This window comes from Pimephales promelas, chromosome 2 (assembly GCF_988280905.1).
Source record: "Pimephales promelas chromosome 2, fPimPro1.hap1.1, whole genome shotgun sequence".
Classification (NCBI taxonomy): domain Eukaryota; kingdom Metazoa; phylum Chordata; class Actinopteri; order Cypriniformes; family Leuciscidae; genus Pimephales; species Pimephales promelas.
This window is the reverse complement of record NC_142770.1, coordinates 16,062,958-16,077,169: the sequence shown is the minus strand read 5'-3', so window position 1 is coordinate 16,077,169 and position 14,212 is coordinate 16,062,958. Positions and strand designations below refer to the sequence as shown.

General features: G+C 35.8%; 1 protein-coding gene across 3 annotated transcripts; it reads left to right on the top strand.

The window, feature by feature from the left end:
• The first annotated feature begins 2,818 nt into the window (after window positions 1-2,818).
• On the top strand, window positions 2,819-8,243 carry yju2b (YJU2 splicing factor homolog B). 3 transcript variants are annotated; one of them, XM_039694594.2, is made up of 10 exons: window positions 2,819-2,969; window positions 3,406-3,464; window positions 3,819-3,872; window positions 3,968-4,050; window positions 4,130-4,185; window positions 4,345-4,405; window positions 4,489-4,631; window positions 7,073-7,245; window positions 7,331-7,469; window positions 7,676-8,243. In XM_039694594.2, the coding sequence occupies exons 2-10, from the start codon at window positions 3,462-3,464 to the stop codon at window positions 8,134-8,136; spliced, it is 1,173 nt and encodes a 390-aa protein (XP_039550528.2). In that variant the 5' UTR covers window positions 2,819-2,969; window positions 3,406-3,461; the 3' UTR covers window positions 8,137-8,243. The 3 variants fall into 3 exon arrangements, with proteins under 3 accessions (XP_039550528.2, XP_039550529.2, XP_039550530.2); XM_039694595.2 differs by having other exon boundaries at window positions 2,899-2,983; XM_039694596.2 differs by lacking the exon at window positions 2,819-2,969 and adding an exon at window positions 3,039-3,235.
• The last annotated feature ends 5,969 nt before the right edge of the window (window positions 8,244-14,212 follow it).

The following is a 14,212-nucleotide window of genomic DNA, read 5'->3' as shown; positions in this document are numbered from 1 at the left end:
GGCATTTAAACGATGCCTAATTGGCACTAAGAGACCTAAAGTGTGCCAAGAAAACATCCCCCACACCATTACACCACCACCACCAGCCTGCACAGTGGTAACAAGGCATGATGGATCCATGTTCTCATTCTGTTTACGCCAAATTCTGACTCTACCGTCTGAATGTCTCAACAGAAATCAAGACTCATCAGACCAGGCAACATTTTTCCAGTCTTCAACTGTCCAATTTTGGTGAGCTCTTGCAAATTGTAGCCTCTTTTTCCTATTTGTAGTGGAGATGAGTGGTACCCGGTGGGGTCTTTCTCCAAAAACTTTTTTCACCAAGAGGGCTTTATTTTTCAAGCATGCAAAATGAATTATGTTTTCACTCAGTAGGGGCTTTAACTAGTTTGCAACTTCATGTTCATTTGTAGTTATGATCAATATACATTTCCTATAAATTGAGGAAAGAATTAGATGTAAATATATATATATATATATATTTAACAATAACTAAGGAAACTAACTCGATGAATGCAGTCAACACTACATTTTGTAGAAAATTTGGATTAGATTTTTCTTATCCTGCTTTAGAGTCCAATTGATTTCACTGCTTACATGTCACAATTAAAAGGATAGTTTGGGCAATTAAGTAAGGAATAACTGTCGAGGAGGCATTAAATTATTAGGGGAACAAATGCACAACCGAGGTGGCATAATTTAACAGACTACATCAAAATTATGACATGTTTTAGTTGTTGGACAGCGTGACCACAACACACACTTTTTACATTCTGGCAAATTTGTGTCAAATTTTAAGAATTCATACAGTCTCATTTGCACCGCACGTATTTGTATCTGCTTACACCCCACTGATGGTTAAGTTTCAGGGTAGACCTTTATGTTTATGTTTTTGTTTTTTAAACCATACGTTTCCATACGAATCTCATCACAGAAATTCATACAAAATCGCCACATCGTAAAATCTGTACAGACATTTTTGATGTGTTTAAAAGTAGCCAATTTTCATACTAAGTAGCTACTTTTTGATTCTAATTTCTATAAGATAATTAGTCTTGAGAAGCCAGACTTTGAGAACGATGGCAGAAGTTTGTTCAGTGTCATGATTAGGGGCATGAAAATGTAAAATCAATGTCCCAACAACAACAGACCCGTGTGAAACCAGTCGTTCACTATAAGTGCCTCAAGTGAAGCTTTCTGACATCGTTTAAAGAGTCTATGCCGCGAACTTCACATTCTTTTTAAAATCCATCGTTTAGTTGATCCTGATAAACGCTCATTGTCACAGTTGTAAACGATGACTTTCTTCTTCCATAAGAGGGTTTGGCATCACACCGGATTTGTTTCTCGGTGGACCGTTGAAAGAACGCGACACACGTCTCCCGGAAATCCTGTAGAATTCAGCCAGATGATCAGAGGATTTTGTGTGCCTTTATGCATCAGACCTTCAGCCAACAGTCCATGGGTGTGATATCTGAAGCTGAGAATATAAGATATTTTATCAAACTATTAAATAGGTCAAAAAACAACAACAACATAGGATTTGTGCACCAAAGCTTAACCTGTTAATGGAAGTACAGTGGGGGATACGGCAACCCATCTGGCATGTCCTGAAAGACCCTCTAGGAATCCGAGGCAGTCTGAGTCAGGCAGGAATCTCATATCAAAGTCACAGAGTGGAAAAACAGTCTCACTCACACACTGTAAAACACACAGTGACATGGAAGGGAGGTGTGGACCCACGGAAAAGAGCTTTGTCTGTCTGGTACAAATCACAAGAGCTCACCTATGCATGCACTCATGGATTTAGTCTTAAAAAAAGTAGCTACATATCTCTCAGCATTCCTCATACTTTTGTTTTCTGATAAGATCATTCTCAGTAAAGATGGATGCAAAACAACACAATATTAATGAATCACAATCACTCTACACAGTCCAATGTGGTCTGTAAAGTATAATAATCTTTTAAATTATGCAACTTGAAACAATTTTTCTCAAGTGCGCCTGTTGGCAAACACCTGGTTCCCAAGAGCCCAATCTAAATGACTATAAAGATAATAACATGTGTCTATATGCTCAGGTGTATCGTGTGTGAGATCAGGGTCATTTCTCAGGGGTGTTTAAGGTATGGGTGACCTTATACCAAAGTTGTGTTGCATTCCTTCACCGGCGGGTCTCCCGGCGGGCCCATATAGGGCTCGTCTGCACCGGGCAGGAATGCAAGAGCAGCGTTCCAGTGTTGGGAAGCATTCTGCGGGAATTAGTGGGGAATCTCAAACTCGCCAGGCAAGGGCTGTTTATGCTGTAAATCTGACCAGCGCACAAGAAGCTCCTGCCTCCTCCATCACTTCTCATCCACTCACACCTTTCTCAACATCCCTCCATCATACTGGACCAGCACATATGTATAATATATACGGTATTATTCCCCATTGCTCCATTGGTTCAACGCAAACTCCAAATAGTTTCTGGCATTCAAAATGGAGTAAATTTACCTCAGGTAGGCTATTTTTCCATGCCTAAGATTGGAAAAACCCTCAAATGTCCAAGTTTTTCTGACCACCTGGCTACACATGCTCAAAAATAAACTCCAGAGATGTTCCATTATGTACCTCTCACTGGCAGGAAAATGCCCACCTGCACCTGCGAGCGAAATCCCAACTGGCAAACATGTCATGGTTATTCCGAGTGAATGTGAGCCAATAGACGGATGTTGTTTACGCCTCACGATTGACTCACAGCGGATTTTTCCATCTCAGAGGGTTCCCCCTTGTCTTAATATCTTATTTATAATATAACCGTACATTTTATTAACTGAATAAACTTGTTATTAACAGATTTTGAGTTGCCTGTCGAGCGCGTCTCGTCCTCCGCTCGACAGATGGCACTGTCGGAACACTCAGCTCTCGCGTGAAGCGAGGCTACGAGGACAAGGAAACTCAGACGCTGTTTACGCAGACGGTTGTTTGGTCAGTACTTTAACGTAGGACGTTATTTTCATTTGTTTTATAATGTTCATATGTTTCTACGTGTATTAGTAGTGTAAATAGCTTAACGTTTGCGCAGTGGTTGTTGTTTGACATTTAGTCGGCTGTTTTTTGGTTATTTTAAGACATATCGTGTTTCAGCTGACAACTGCTGTTAATTTTCGTTATTGTAATTATAACACGTTATAATTTTTGCTCTGGCAATTTAATTAATCCTGTAAAAGCACTGGAGTGACAGTATTACCACGGTAGCTACTTTGATATATATTAAGCGAAGCGTGAAGCGTAATAATGTCCACGAAACAATGCATTGACTTACCATATTTTTTCAGCATTTAGGCAACTTATGAGAATATGAAACAACATATTTATGATTTATAATAATGTTAGTTTTTCTCTTCCATGTTCTTTTCTGCAGTTGTATTCTGATTGATACTAAAATCATCTGGAGCTGATCTAAACCAGAAAAAAAAAATGGTATGGACCATTTCTTTAAGTATTATTTACATATTACTATGTATTAATATTTTGAATTCGCTTTTATTTTTATAATTTGTTTGAAATAGTTAGTTAACGTTTTAGTCAATTTTATTGTATGTGATTTAGTTGTTATTTTAGTAATTTTACGTTCATTTTAAATACTAATGAGCTTTAATATTTATTTCAGGTTTATTTTTTGTTAAAAATGTAAAAGTTTTTCATTTAATTTACATTTTATTTCAGCTTTATTTCAACTTCTGAAAACCATTTTCCATAGTTTTAGTTAATAATAACACACTGGCTCTGTTTAAAAAAAGGAAATATTATTATAATGTGTGTTCTCTGTTTTAGGGTGAACGTAAAGGAGTGAACAAGTACTACCCTCCGGATTTCGATCCAGCCAAGGTGAGGACAACAATTTTTCTGGGTTCTGTCTTTCAAGACTGTGTGACATCTTGTATATTAAAGATGATTTTCCTGACATATGTATCTCATACCAGCATGGCTCCATCAACGGCTACAGGAAAAGTCACCCGCTGCGGGAGAGGGCCAGGAAACTGTCTCAGGGCATCCTCATCATCCGGTAATACACATTTTCTTTAAACAGTATCTGTCACTGTTTTTTGATTCACATGTGATGATTGCCTGTTTTGTGTTCACAGATTTGAGATGCCTTATAATATTTGGTGTGATGGCTGTAAGAATCATATCGGCATGGGTAAGACTTGTGCATTCTACTCGTACTGTTTCTGTAGTATATAGTATGTAAATTGTACATACCTTTTCTCAATGCAATCCTCTTCAACTAAATTATGTTAAATAAATTAACCAGGATTTCTTGATTAAAAATGATGTCTAATTCGTTTTGTCTTTAAAGGGGTTCGATACAATGCAGAGAAGTCGAAAGTGGGAAATTACTACACAACTCCAATATACAGGTTATATGCCGTCTGATCTCTGACTGTTCAGTTTCGTATGCCACGAGGCAGCATGTGTTAACCTATAGCTTTGTGTACCACAGGTTCAAGATGAAGTGCCATCTGTGTGTGAACTACATAGAGATGCAGACAGACCCGGCCACCTGTGATTATGTCATTGTGAGTGGAGCCCAAAGGAAGGAAGAAAGATGGGACATGGCTGAGAATGAGCAGATACTCACTACTGGTGCGAAACACAAATTTATTATTATTATTATTATAGAAGAATAATGAGCCAAGACTTTCCATACTCCAGCTGTCGTCTGTCTGTCTGATTGTCTGTCTGTCTGTCTGTCTGATTGTCTGTCTGTCTGTCTGCCTGTCTGTCTGTCTGTGTGTCTACCTGCCTGTGTGTCTGTCTGTCTGTCTGTGTGTCTGATTGTCTGTCTGTCTCTCCGTCTGTCTGCTTGTCTGTCTGTCTCTCCGTCTGTCTGCCTGCATATGTGTCTGTCTGTCTGCCTGTCTGTCTGATTGTCTGCATGTCTGTCTCCCTGTGTGTGTGTGTGTGTCTGTCTGTCTGTCTGCCTGCCTGTGTGTGTGTGTGTCTGTCTGATTGTCTGTCTGTCTGCCTGCATATGTGTCTGTCTGCCTGTCTGTTTGATTGTCTGTCTGCCTGTCTGTCTGTCTGCCTGTGTGTCTGTCTGTCTGTGTGCCTGCATGTGTGTCTACCTGTCTGATTGTCTGTCTGATTGTCTGCCTGTCTGTCTGTCTGCCTGCCTGTCTGCATGTCTGTCTGTCAGCCTGTCTGTCTAACTGTCTGTCTGCCTGCCTGACTGCCTGCTAGGGCTGAACGATTAATTGCATTTGCGATAAAATCGCGATATGATGAAAAGCGATTTTGTAATCGCAAGAGCTGCGATTATACTGGTCACGTGACACGCGAGAGAAAAGCAGTCTGCAAGATAAAGCATCAACTTGCCACGCTACGCGGTCTGGCGTTCAGAAAAGAACAGTTTATTGTGTTATTTATTCTCTCCTCTCCTCAACTATCCTGGATCGATTCAGAGAATTTCAGAATCGAGTCTGAGCTTAGTTTTTAAACACATGCGTAATGACGCTGCGCGTGCTTAGAAACGAACCGTGTTCTGAATCTGCTTGCTTCTGTTTTCTCGCTCTCTCTCTTCCTCACTCACACACATGACACCGCTCGACCCTTCCAAAACATAGTAACGTTATTTCATAAAGTTCGGGATTTAACCGAATTACAAGGACATTCGCGGGCTTCATTGAACAGGTTTTGCCGCTTTGCTTGATGTTATAACGTTACACTTGCAGTGCGCGTTCTCTCCCGCGGGAATTTTCTTTACAAATGCTTCACAGAGGCATTATTTATGTCTTTTGGAATGCAGTTGGCTTATATATTAAAACCATGAAAATCACTGAGAAGGCTGCTTTTATTTTAAAATACTAACGCGTGCTTTGTGAAGAGCGCTCGTGCATGCGGCCGTGAGCGACTCATTGGTAAATGTACTTGCATGTCAAAATGCTTTTATGACGCGAAATTAATGTAAACACGGTCAGTTATATCTTAAACCAACAGGACAAACAACATTTACAATTTCAAAAGAGATATATGCATTAGTGTGAATGCAGCTTATCGTATCTAAACTGAGGGGAAATCACTCCAGCTCTTGAATGAAAAACATTCAGACAGCCTACTTTTAAATACTGAGACCACTCTTTGTTTATTGCTTGTAAGGTTTTTTTTTTTTTGTTTCTCTTTATTTACTAGCTTTTATATTTTGAAGCTATATTATTTTATATAGGCTATTTAAAATTCTTAACATGTAATTGGTTTAATTAAAGTTTTTTATATTTATTTTTTAAAGTATGTGTTTTTACACATGTAATTAAATACATATTTTAAGAGTTATTAAGATTAATTAATAAGAAAAAAAGTAGATCGGATCATGAGCCATCTAAAGATTCCCATCCCTACTGTACAATGATTTATTGCTTGTCTTTGTCGACTAATACAGAAGGTAAATAACTTTTTTTTTTAAATCGCATATTAAATCGCAATCGCAATATTGGTTAAAAAAATCGCAATTAGATTATTTTCCAAAATCGTTCAGCCCTACTGCCTGCTTGCCTGTCTGATTGTCTGTCTGCCTGCATGTGTGTCTGCCTGTCTGATTGTCTGTCTGCCTGTCTGTCTGTCTGATTGTCTGCCTGTCTGTCTGTCTGATTGTCTGCCTGTCTGTCTGTCTGATTGTCTGTCTGCCTGCCCGCCTGACTGCCTGTCTGTTTGTCTGCCTGCCTATTTGTCTGCCTCCCTGTCTGTCTGTCTGTCTGCATTTCTGTCTGTCTGTGTGTCTGATTGGCTGCCTATCTATCTATCTATCTATCTATCTATCTATCTATCTATCTATCTATCTATCTATCTATCTATCTATCTATATATCTGTCTGTATGTCTGTCTCACGATCTGTCTGTCCATCCATCTCTGTTTATGAGCTAACCTATATTCCAAAACCATAGCAGTCTGTCTGTCCGTCCACCCATATTTTTAACATTATTTATTACAAATATTTTAATATTGATATGAAGAAAAAGAGTAATTAATTACGGTTATTTGTATGACAGTCATCAGGATATTTCGGCTCAGTGTGCTGTTTTCCCCTATAGAGCACAGTGAGAAAGAGAAGCTGGAGACGGATGCCATGTATAAATTAGATCACGGAGGAAAGGATAAGGAGAAGCTACGTGCCGCCATCCCGTCTCTCAATGAGCTTCAAGATCACCAGTCCAGCTGGAAAGATGATTTTCAGCTGAACAGCGTCCTCCGCAGGAAGTTCAGGGTGGGTTACACATTGGCCGCTGCATCAGATATGCATCTGCCATGAAAGATTTGCACGTTAATCTATTCCTGGTTTGCAAATACAGTCGGAGAAGAAAGTGATTGCCGAGGAGGTGGAAAAAGACAATGCAGTCCGAATGAGGACTGGCCTGTCCATCCCGTTATTACCAGAGAGAGAAGAAGATAAGAAGCTAGCCTCACTACTCACCCTTCAGATTCCAGACTGTGAGTCTGACCGTTCCATTTACTTCCAACGGATCTGCTCTCTTTTCAAGTCATAAATCGATGTATTTATTTATTTATTTAATGTATGTGTAGTAATTTTTTTTTCATTTATTTTACCCTTTGTTACTCTTTTTGTTCATCTTTTATTTGCTTTAATGAATGAATCTATACATATATTGATCTGGATAAATCTTTTTCTCTTCCAGCATATGATGAGGGTCAGCAGTCAAAAAGGAAACAGATATCGACTCGTTCCTGGTTCAGTACCTCGTCTTCGGCGGCAGGGGGCGCTGCCGGGAGCCTCTTGCTAAAGTTAGGCCAACAGGGTCGAGGAGCAGCCATAGCTAAAGCACTCAGCTCCACTATTCCCAGCCCACACATTCTGGTACGCAGGAAGTCCGAAAATGGCAAGACTGAAAGCGGAAACGTTATGAACTCCAACTCGTCGTCTCCTGACACTAACCCAGCAGCTGTGGACATAAACCCCAGTGACTCATCTTCTCCTCTCACAAATAATGTGAACGCGAGCAAGGACACAAATACTCACAGCTGCACTACAGAGACTCGTGAAGGAACCTCATCAGAGGAGGACAACAACATTGACTCGTGTGCTGGAAAGTCTCTGGTTGCAGATTACAGCGACTCCGACTCGGGCAGTGAGGCCTGAAAAAGATTAGAAATTGAAATTTTAACCCCAACGTAATTCATACATGTCTTCTTGTGGTCAACAATTAGTCATTATTTACCAAAAAATAAACTCTCCCATACTGAAAAGTGTGTCAGGGTTTATTTATTTTTTTCCCCCTAAATGTCAAACATTGAGAATTGAACTTAGTTTATTGATTTGCTCACAGCAAACATGACGGTAACGACTCCAAGACACAAGGGGGCGATAGAGTTGCTTTAAGATGCCTCTTGCATTTAAATAGATGACTTACTCAAAATAAGTATTTACTACTCAAAAGAGAGAGTGATGATCATTGTGTGAATGAAATTTGGACGTCGTGACTTTTGCCATCACTTGCATCGGTTCATTGCCATTCACAACCCAGATACTAAAATGTCCATCAAATGCACACTTCAGATTCTTGCAAGTAGTAGACCTTGGTCATCCAAGGGCTTTGTGTCTGAGAAAGGCGCATTATGAATAAAATGTATTATTATTATTATCCAAGTCATTTTTGCCTTAAGTAATTTGCATATACTACTCGCATACTGTTTTAACTGACTATATACTAGGAATATCCGGACGGAATTTGATCACGACAAACGGTAATGTCATCTATCTATTTACCAGAATTTGCTTGCAACACTTTAAGGTTAAAGTTGAGTTTAGGGTACAGTCACTGAGTTTGTTATTTGTTTTGGCTTTGTGTATGCAATCAGCACTCTGAAATAACCAATGAAATCTTTAGAATTGGCTGCTGGGTGGGGTTTGCATCTCTTTGTGGAAAGAAATGGCTTATTATTCAGGTAAGTAGCTGTTACAATGCTTAAATAACATGATCAGGAAGATTTTCTTCAAACTGACAGTAGTTGATTTGAGGAAAATTCACACTTTTTTTTCCGCAATAGCCCTTGCGACAACCCTGAGAAAGCACAGCAACAGAACACCGCATCATTCATGATTATGCACCATTCCACAAATTTTATGGAGAAAATATGAAATTCTACTTTTAATAACATTTTTTTCACCAATGTTTTGAGTTCAAAATGTTTCTAATGTTGAAGGCTATGTTATGGAAGCTTGTTTACGGCACAGAATGAAAAATATAAAAGGTAATTGTGACTTTTTATCTCACAATTCTGAGTTTTCTTCTCGCAATTCTGACTTTATTTCTCAGAATTGCTTGATATAAAGTCAAAATTGCGAGATATAAAGTTGCACTTGTGAGATATAAAGTCACAATTGCGAGATATTAACTCAGAATTGTGAGATATAAAGTCAGAATTGCGTGATATAAAGTCGCAATTATGTGAAATAAAGTCAGAATTGTGAGATTTAAACTATTCTGAGGGGGAAAAAAGTTAGTCTTTTTTTCTCCTTAGAATTGGCCTAATAAGTCGCATTTGCGAGTTTATATCTCACAATTCTGAGAAAAGATATCAGAATTTCGACATGCAAACTCGCAATTATGTGTTATAAAGTCAGAATTACGAGATGTAAACTCGCAATTGTGAGAAAAAAAGTCCCAATTGTGAGATAAAAAGTCGCACTTCTGTCTTTTTCTCTCAGAATTGCAACTTTATATCACACAATTCTGACTTTATATTTCGCAATTCTGACTTTATATTTCTCAATTCTGACTTTATATTTCTCAATTCTGACTTTATATTTTGCAATTCTGACTTTATATTTCGCAATTCTGACTTTATATCACACAATTCTGACTTTATATCACACAATTCTGACTTTATATTTCGCAATTCTGACTTTATATCTCGCAATTCTGACTTTATATCTCGCAATTCTGACTTTATATCTCACAATTCTGACTTTATATCTCGCAATTCTGATATCACAGAATTATATATATATCACAGAATTATGACTATAAAATTATGATTATACAATTTTAACTTTGTCTCGCAATTCTGACTTTATATTTCGCAATTTTAACTTTGTATCTCACAATTCTGACTTTATATTTCGCAATTCGGACTTTTTATCACGCAATTCTGACTTTATATTTCGCAATTCTGACTTTATATTTCGCAATTCTGACTTTATATTTCGCAATTCTGACTTTATATTTCTCAATTCTGACTTTATATTTCTCAATTCTGACTTTATATTTTGCAATTCTGACTTTATATTTCGCAATTCTGACTTTATATCACACAATTCTGACTTTATATTTCGCAATTCTGACTTTATATCTCGCAATTCTGACTTTATATCTCGCAATTCTGACTTTATATCTCACAATTCTGACTTTATATCTCGCAATTCTGACTTTATATCTCGCAATTCTGATATCACAGAATTATATATATATCACAGAATTATGACTATAAAATTATGATTATACAATTTTAACTTTGTCTCGCAATTCTGACTTTATATCTCGCAATTCTGACTTTATATTTCGCAATTTTAACTTTGTATCTCACAATTCTGACTTTATATCACACAATTCTGACTTTATATTTCGCAATTCGGACTTTTTATCACGCAATTCTGACTTTATATTTCGCAATTCTGACTTTATATTTCGCAATTCTGACTTTATATCACACAATTCTGACTTTATATCTCGCAATTCTGACTTTATATCTCGCAATTCTGACTTTATATCTCACAATTCTGACTTTATATCTCGCAATTCTGACTTTATATCTCGCAATTCTGATATCACAGAATTATATATATATCACAGAATTATGACTATAAAATTATGATTATACAATTTTAACTTTGTCTCGCAATTCTGACTTTATATTTCGCAATTTTAACTTTGTATCTCACAATTCTGACTTTATATTTCGCAATTCAGACTTTTTATCACGCAATTCTGACTTTATATTTCGCAATTCTGACTTTATATTTCGCAATTCTGACTTTATATTTCGCAATTCTGACTTTATATTTCTCAATTCTGACTTTATATTTCTCAATTCTGACTTTATATTTTGCAATTCTGACTTTATATTTCGCAATTCTGACTTTATATCACACAATTCTGACTTTATATTTCGCAATTCTGACTTTATATCTCGCAATTCTGACTTTATATCTCGCAATTCTGACTTTATATCTCACAATTCTGACTTTATATCTCGCAATTCTGACTTTATATCTCGCAATTCTGATATCACAGAATTATATATATATCACAGAATTATGACTATAAAATTATGATTATACAATTTTAACTTTGTCTCGCAATTCTGACTTTATATCTCGCAATTCTGACTTTATATTTCGCAATTTTAACTTTGTATCTCACAATTCTGACTTTATATCACACAATTCTGACTTTATATTTCGCAATTCGGACTTTTTATCACGCAATTCTGACTTTATATTTCGCAATTCTGACTTTATATTTCGCAATTCTGACTTTATATCACACAATTCTGACTTTATATCTCGCAATTCTGACTTTATATCTCGCAATTCTGACTTTATATCTCACAATTCTGACTTTATATCTCGCAATTCTGACTTTATATCTCGCAATTCTGATATCACAGAATTATATATATATCACAGAATTATGACTATAAAATTATGATTATACAATTTTAACTTTGTCTCGCAATTCTGACTTTATATTTCGCAATTTTAACTTTGTATCTCACAATTCTGACTTTATATTTCGCAATTCGGACTTTTTATCACGCAATTCTGACTTTATATTTCGCAATTCTGACTTTATATTTCGCAATTCTGACTTTATATTTCGCAATTCTGACTTTATATTTCTCAATTCTGACTTTATATTTCTCAATTCTGACTTTATATTTTGCAATTCTGACTTTATATTTCGCAATTCTGACTTTATATCACACAATTCTGACTTTATATCTCGCAATTCTGACTTTATATTTCGCAATTCTGACTTTATATTTCTCAATTCTGACGTTATATTTCTCAATTCTGACTTTATATTTTGCAATTCTGACTTTATATTTCGCAATTCTGACTTTATATCACACAATTCTGACTTTATATTTCGCAATTCTGACTTTATATCTCGCAATTCTGACTTTATATCTCGCAATTCTGACTTTATATCTCGCAATTCTGACTTTATATCTCGCAATTCTGATATCACAGAATTATATATATATCACAGAATTATGACTATAAAATTATGATTATACAATTTTAACTTTGTCTCGCAATTCTGACTTTATATCTCGCAATTCTGACTTTATATTTCGCAATTTTAACTTTGTATCTCACAATTCTGACTTTATATCACACAATTCTGACTTTATATTTCGCAATTCGGACTTTTTATCACGCAATTCTGACTTTATATTTCGCAATTCTGACTTTATATTTCGCAATTCTGACTTTATATCACACAATTCTGACTTTATATCTCGCAATTCTGACTTTATATCTCGCAATTCTGACTTTATATCTCACAATTCTGACTTTATATCTCGCAATTCTGACTTTATATCTCGCAATTCTGATATCACAGAATTATATATATATCACAGAATTATGACTATAAAATTATGATTATACAATTTTAACTTTGTCTCGCAATTCTGACTTTATATTTCGCAATTTTAACTTTGTATCTCACAATTCTGACTTTATATTTCGCAATTCGGACTTTTTATCACGCAATTCTGACTTTATATTGCGCAATTCTGACTTTATATTTCGCAATTCTGACTTTATATTTCGCAATTCTGACTTTATATCACACAATTCTGACTTTATATCTCGCAATTCTGACTTTATATTTCGCAATTCTGACTTTATATTTCGCAATTCTGACTTTATATTTCGCAATTCTGACTATATCTCACAATTCTGACTATATCACACAATTCTGACTTTATATTTCGCAATTCTGACTTTATATCACACAATTCTGACTTTATATCTCGCAATTCTGACTTTATATTTCGCAATTCTGACTTTATATCACACAATTCTGACTTTATATCTCGCAATTCTGACTTTATATTTCGCAATTCTGACTTTATATCACACAATTCTGACTTTATATCAAGCAATTCTGACTTTATATCTCGCAATTTTGACTTTATATTTTGCAATTCTGACTTTATATCTCGCAATTCTGACTTTATATCTCACAATTCTGACTTTATATCACACAATTCTGACTTTATATTTCGCAATTCTGACTTTATATCACACAATTCTGACTTTATATCTCGCAATTCTGACTTTATATTTCGCAATTCTGACTTTATATCACACAATTCTGACTTTATATCTCGCAATTCTGACTTTATATTTCGCAATTCTGACTTTATATCACACAATTCTGACTTTATATCAAGCAATTCTGACTTTATATTTCGCAATTTTGACTTTATATTTTGCAATTCTGACTTTATATCTCGCAATTCTGACTTTATATCTCGCAATTCTGACTTTATATCACGCAATTCTGGCTTTATATCTCGCAATTCTGACTTTCTATTTCGCAATTTTAACTTTGTCTCGCAATTCTGACTTTATATCTCGCAATTTGACTGTCACGCAATTTGACTTTATATCTCGCAATTCTGACTTTATATTTCGCAATTCTGACTTTGTATCTCGCAATTCTGACTTTATATCTAGCAATTCTGACTTTATCTCGCAATTTGACTTTATGTCACGCAATTCTGACTTTATATTTCGCAATTCTGACTTTATATTTCGCAATTTTGACTTTATATCTCGCAATTCTGACTTTGTATCTCGCAATTCTGACTATATCTAGCAATTCTGACTTTATAACATGCAATTGTGAGATAAAAAGTGGCAATTATTATTATTTTTTTTTTATTCAGTGGCGGAAACAAGCTTCCATAATATATTGCCTTTGTGTATACAATCATAAAAACACGCTGAGATGGCATGCTATGTGTTAATACAATATTTTTTTCCCCAAGATTTTTTATAAGTGGACATGTACGTTTCTGGTAGAATGTCTTATATGTCCTATCTGGCTGGTGCTTACCGGTAGTTAGAATAAAGCAAACATTACACAAGAGTTTCTCAACGTTTGGAGATAGCAGTGGTCTGGTTTAGTGGGAGG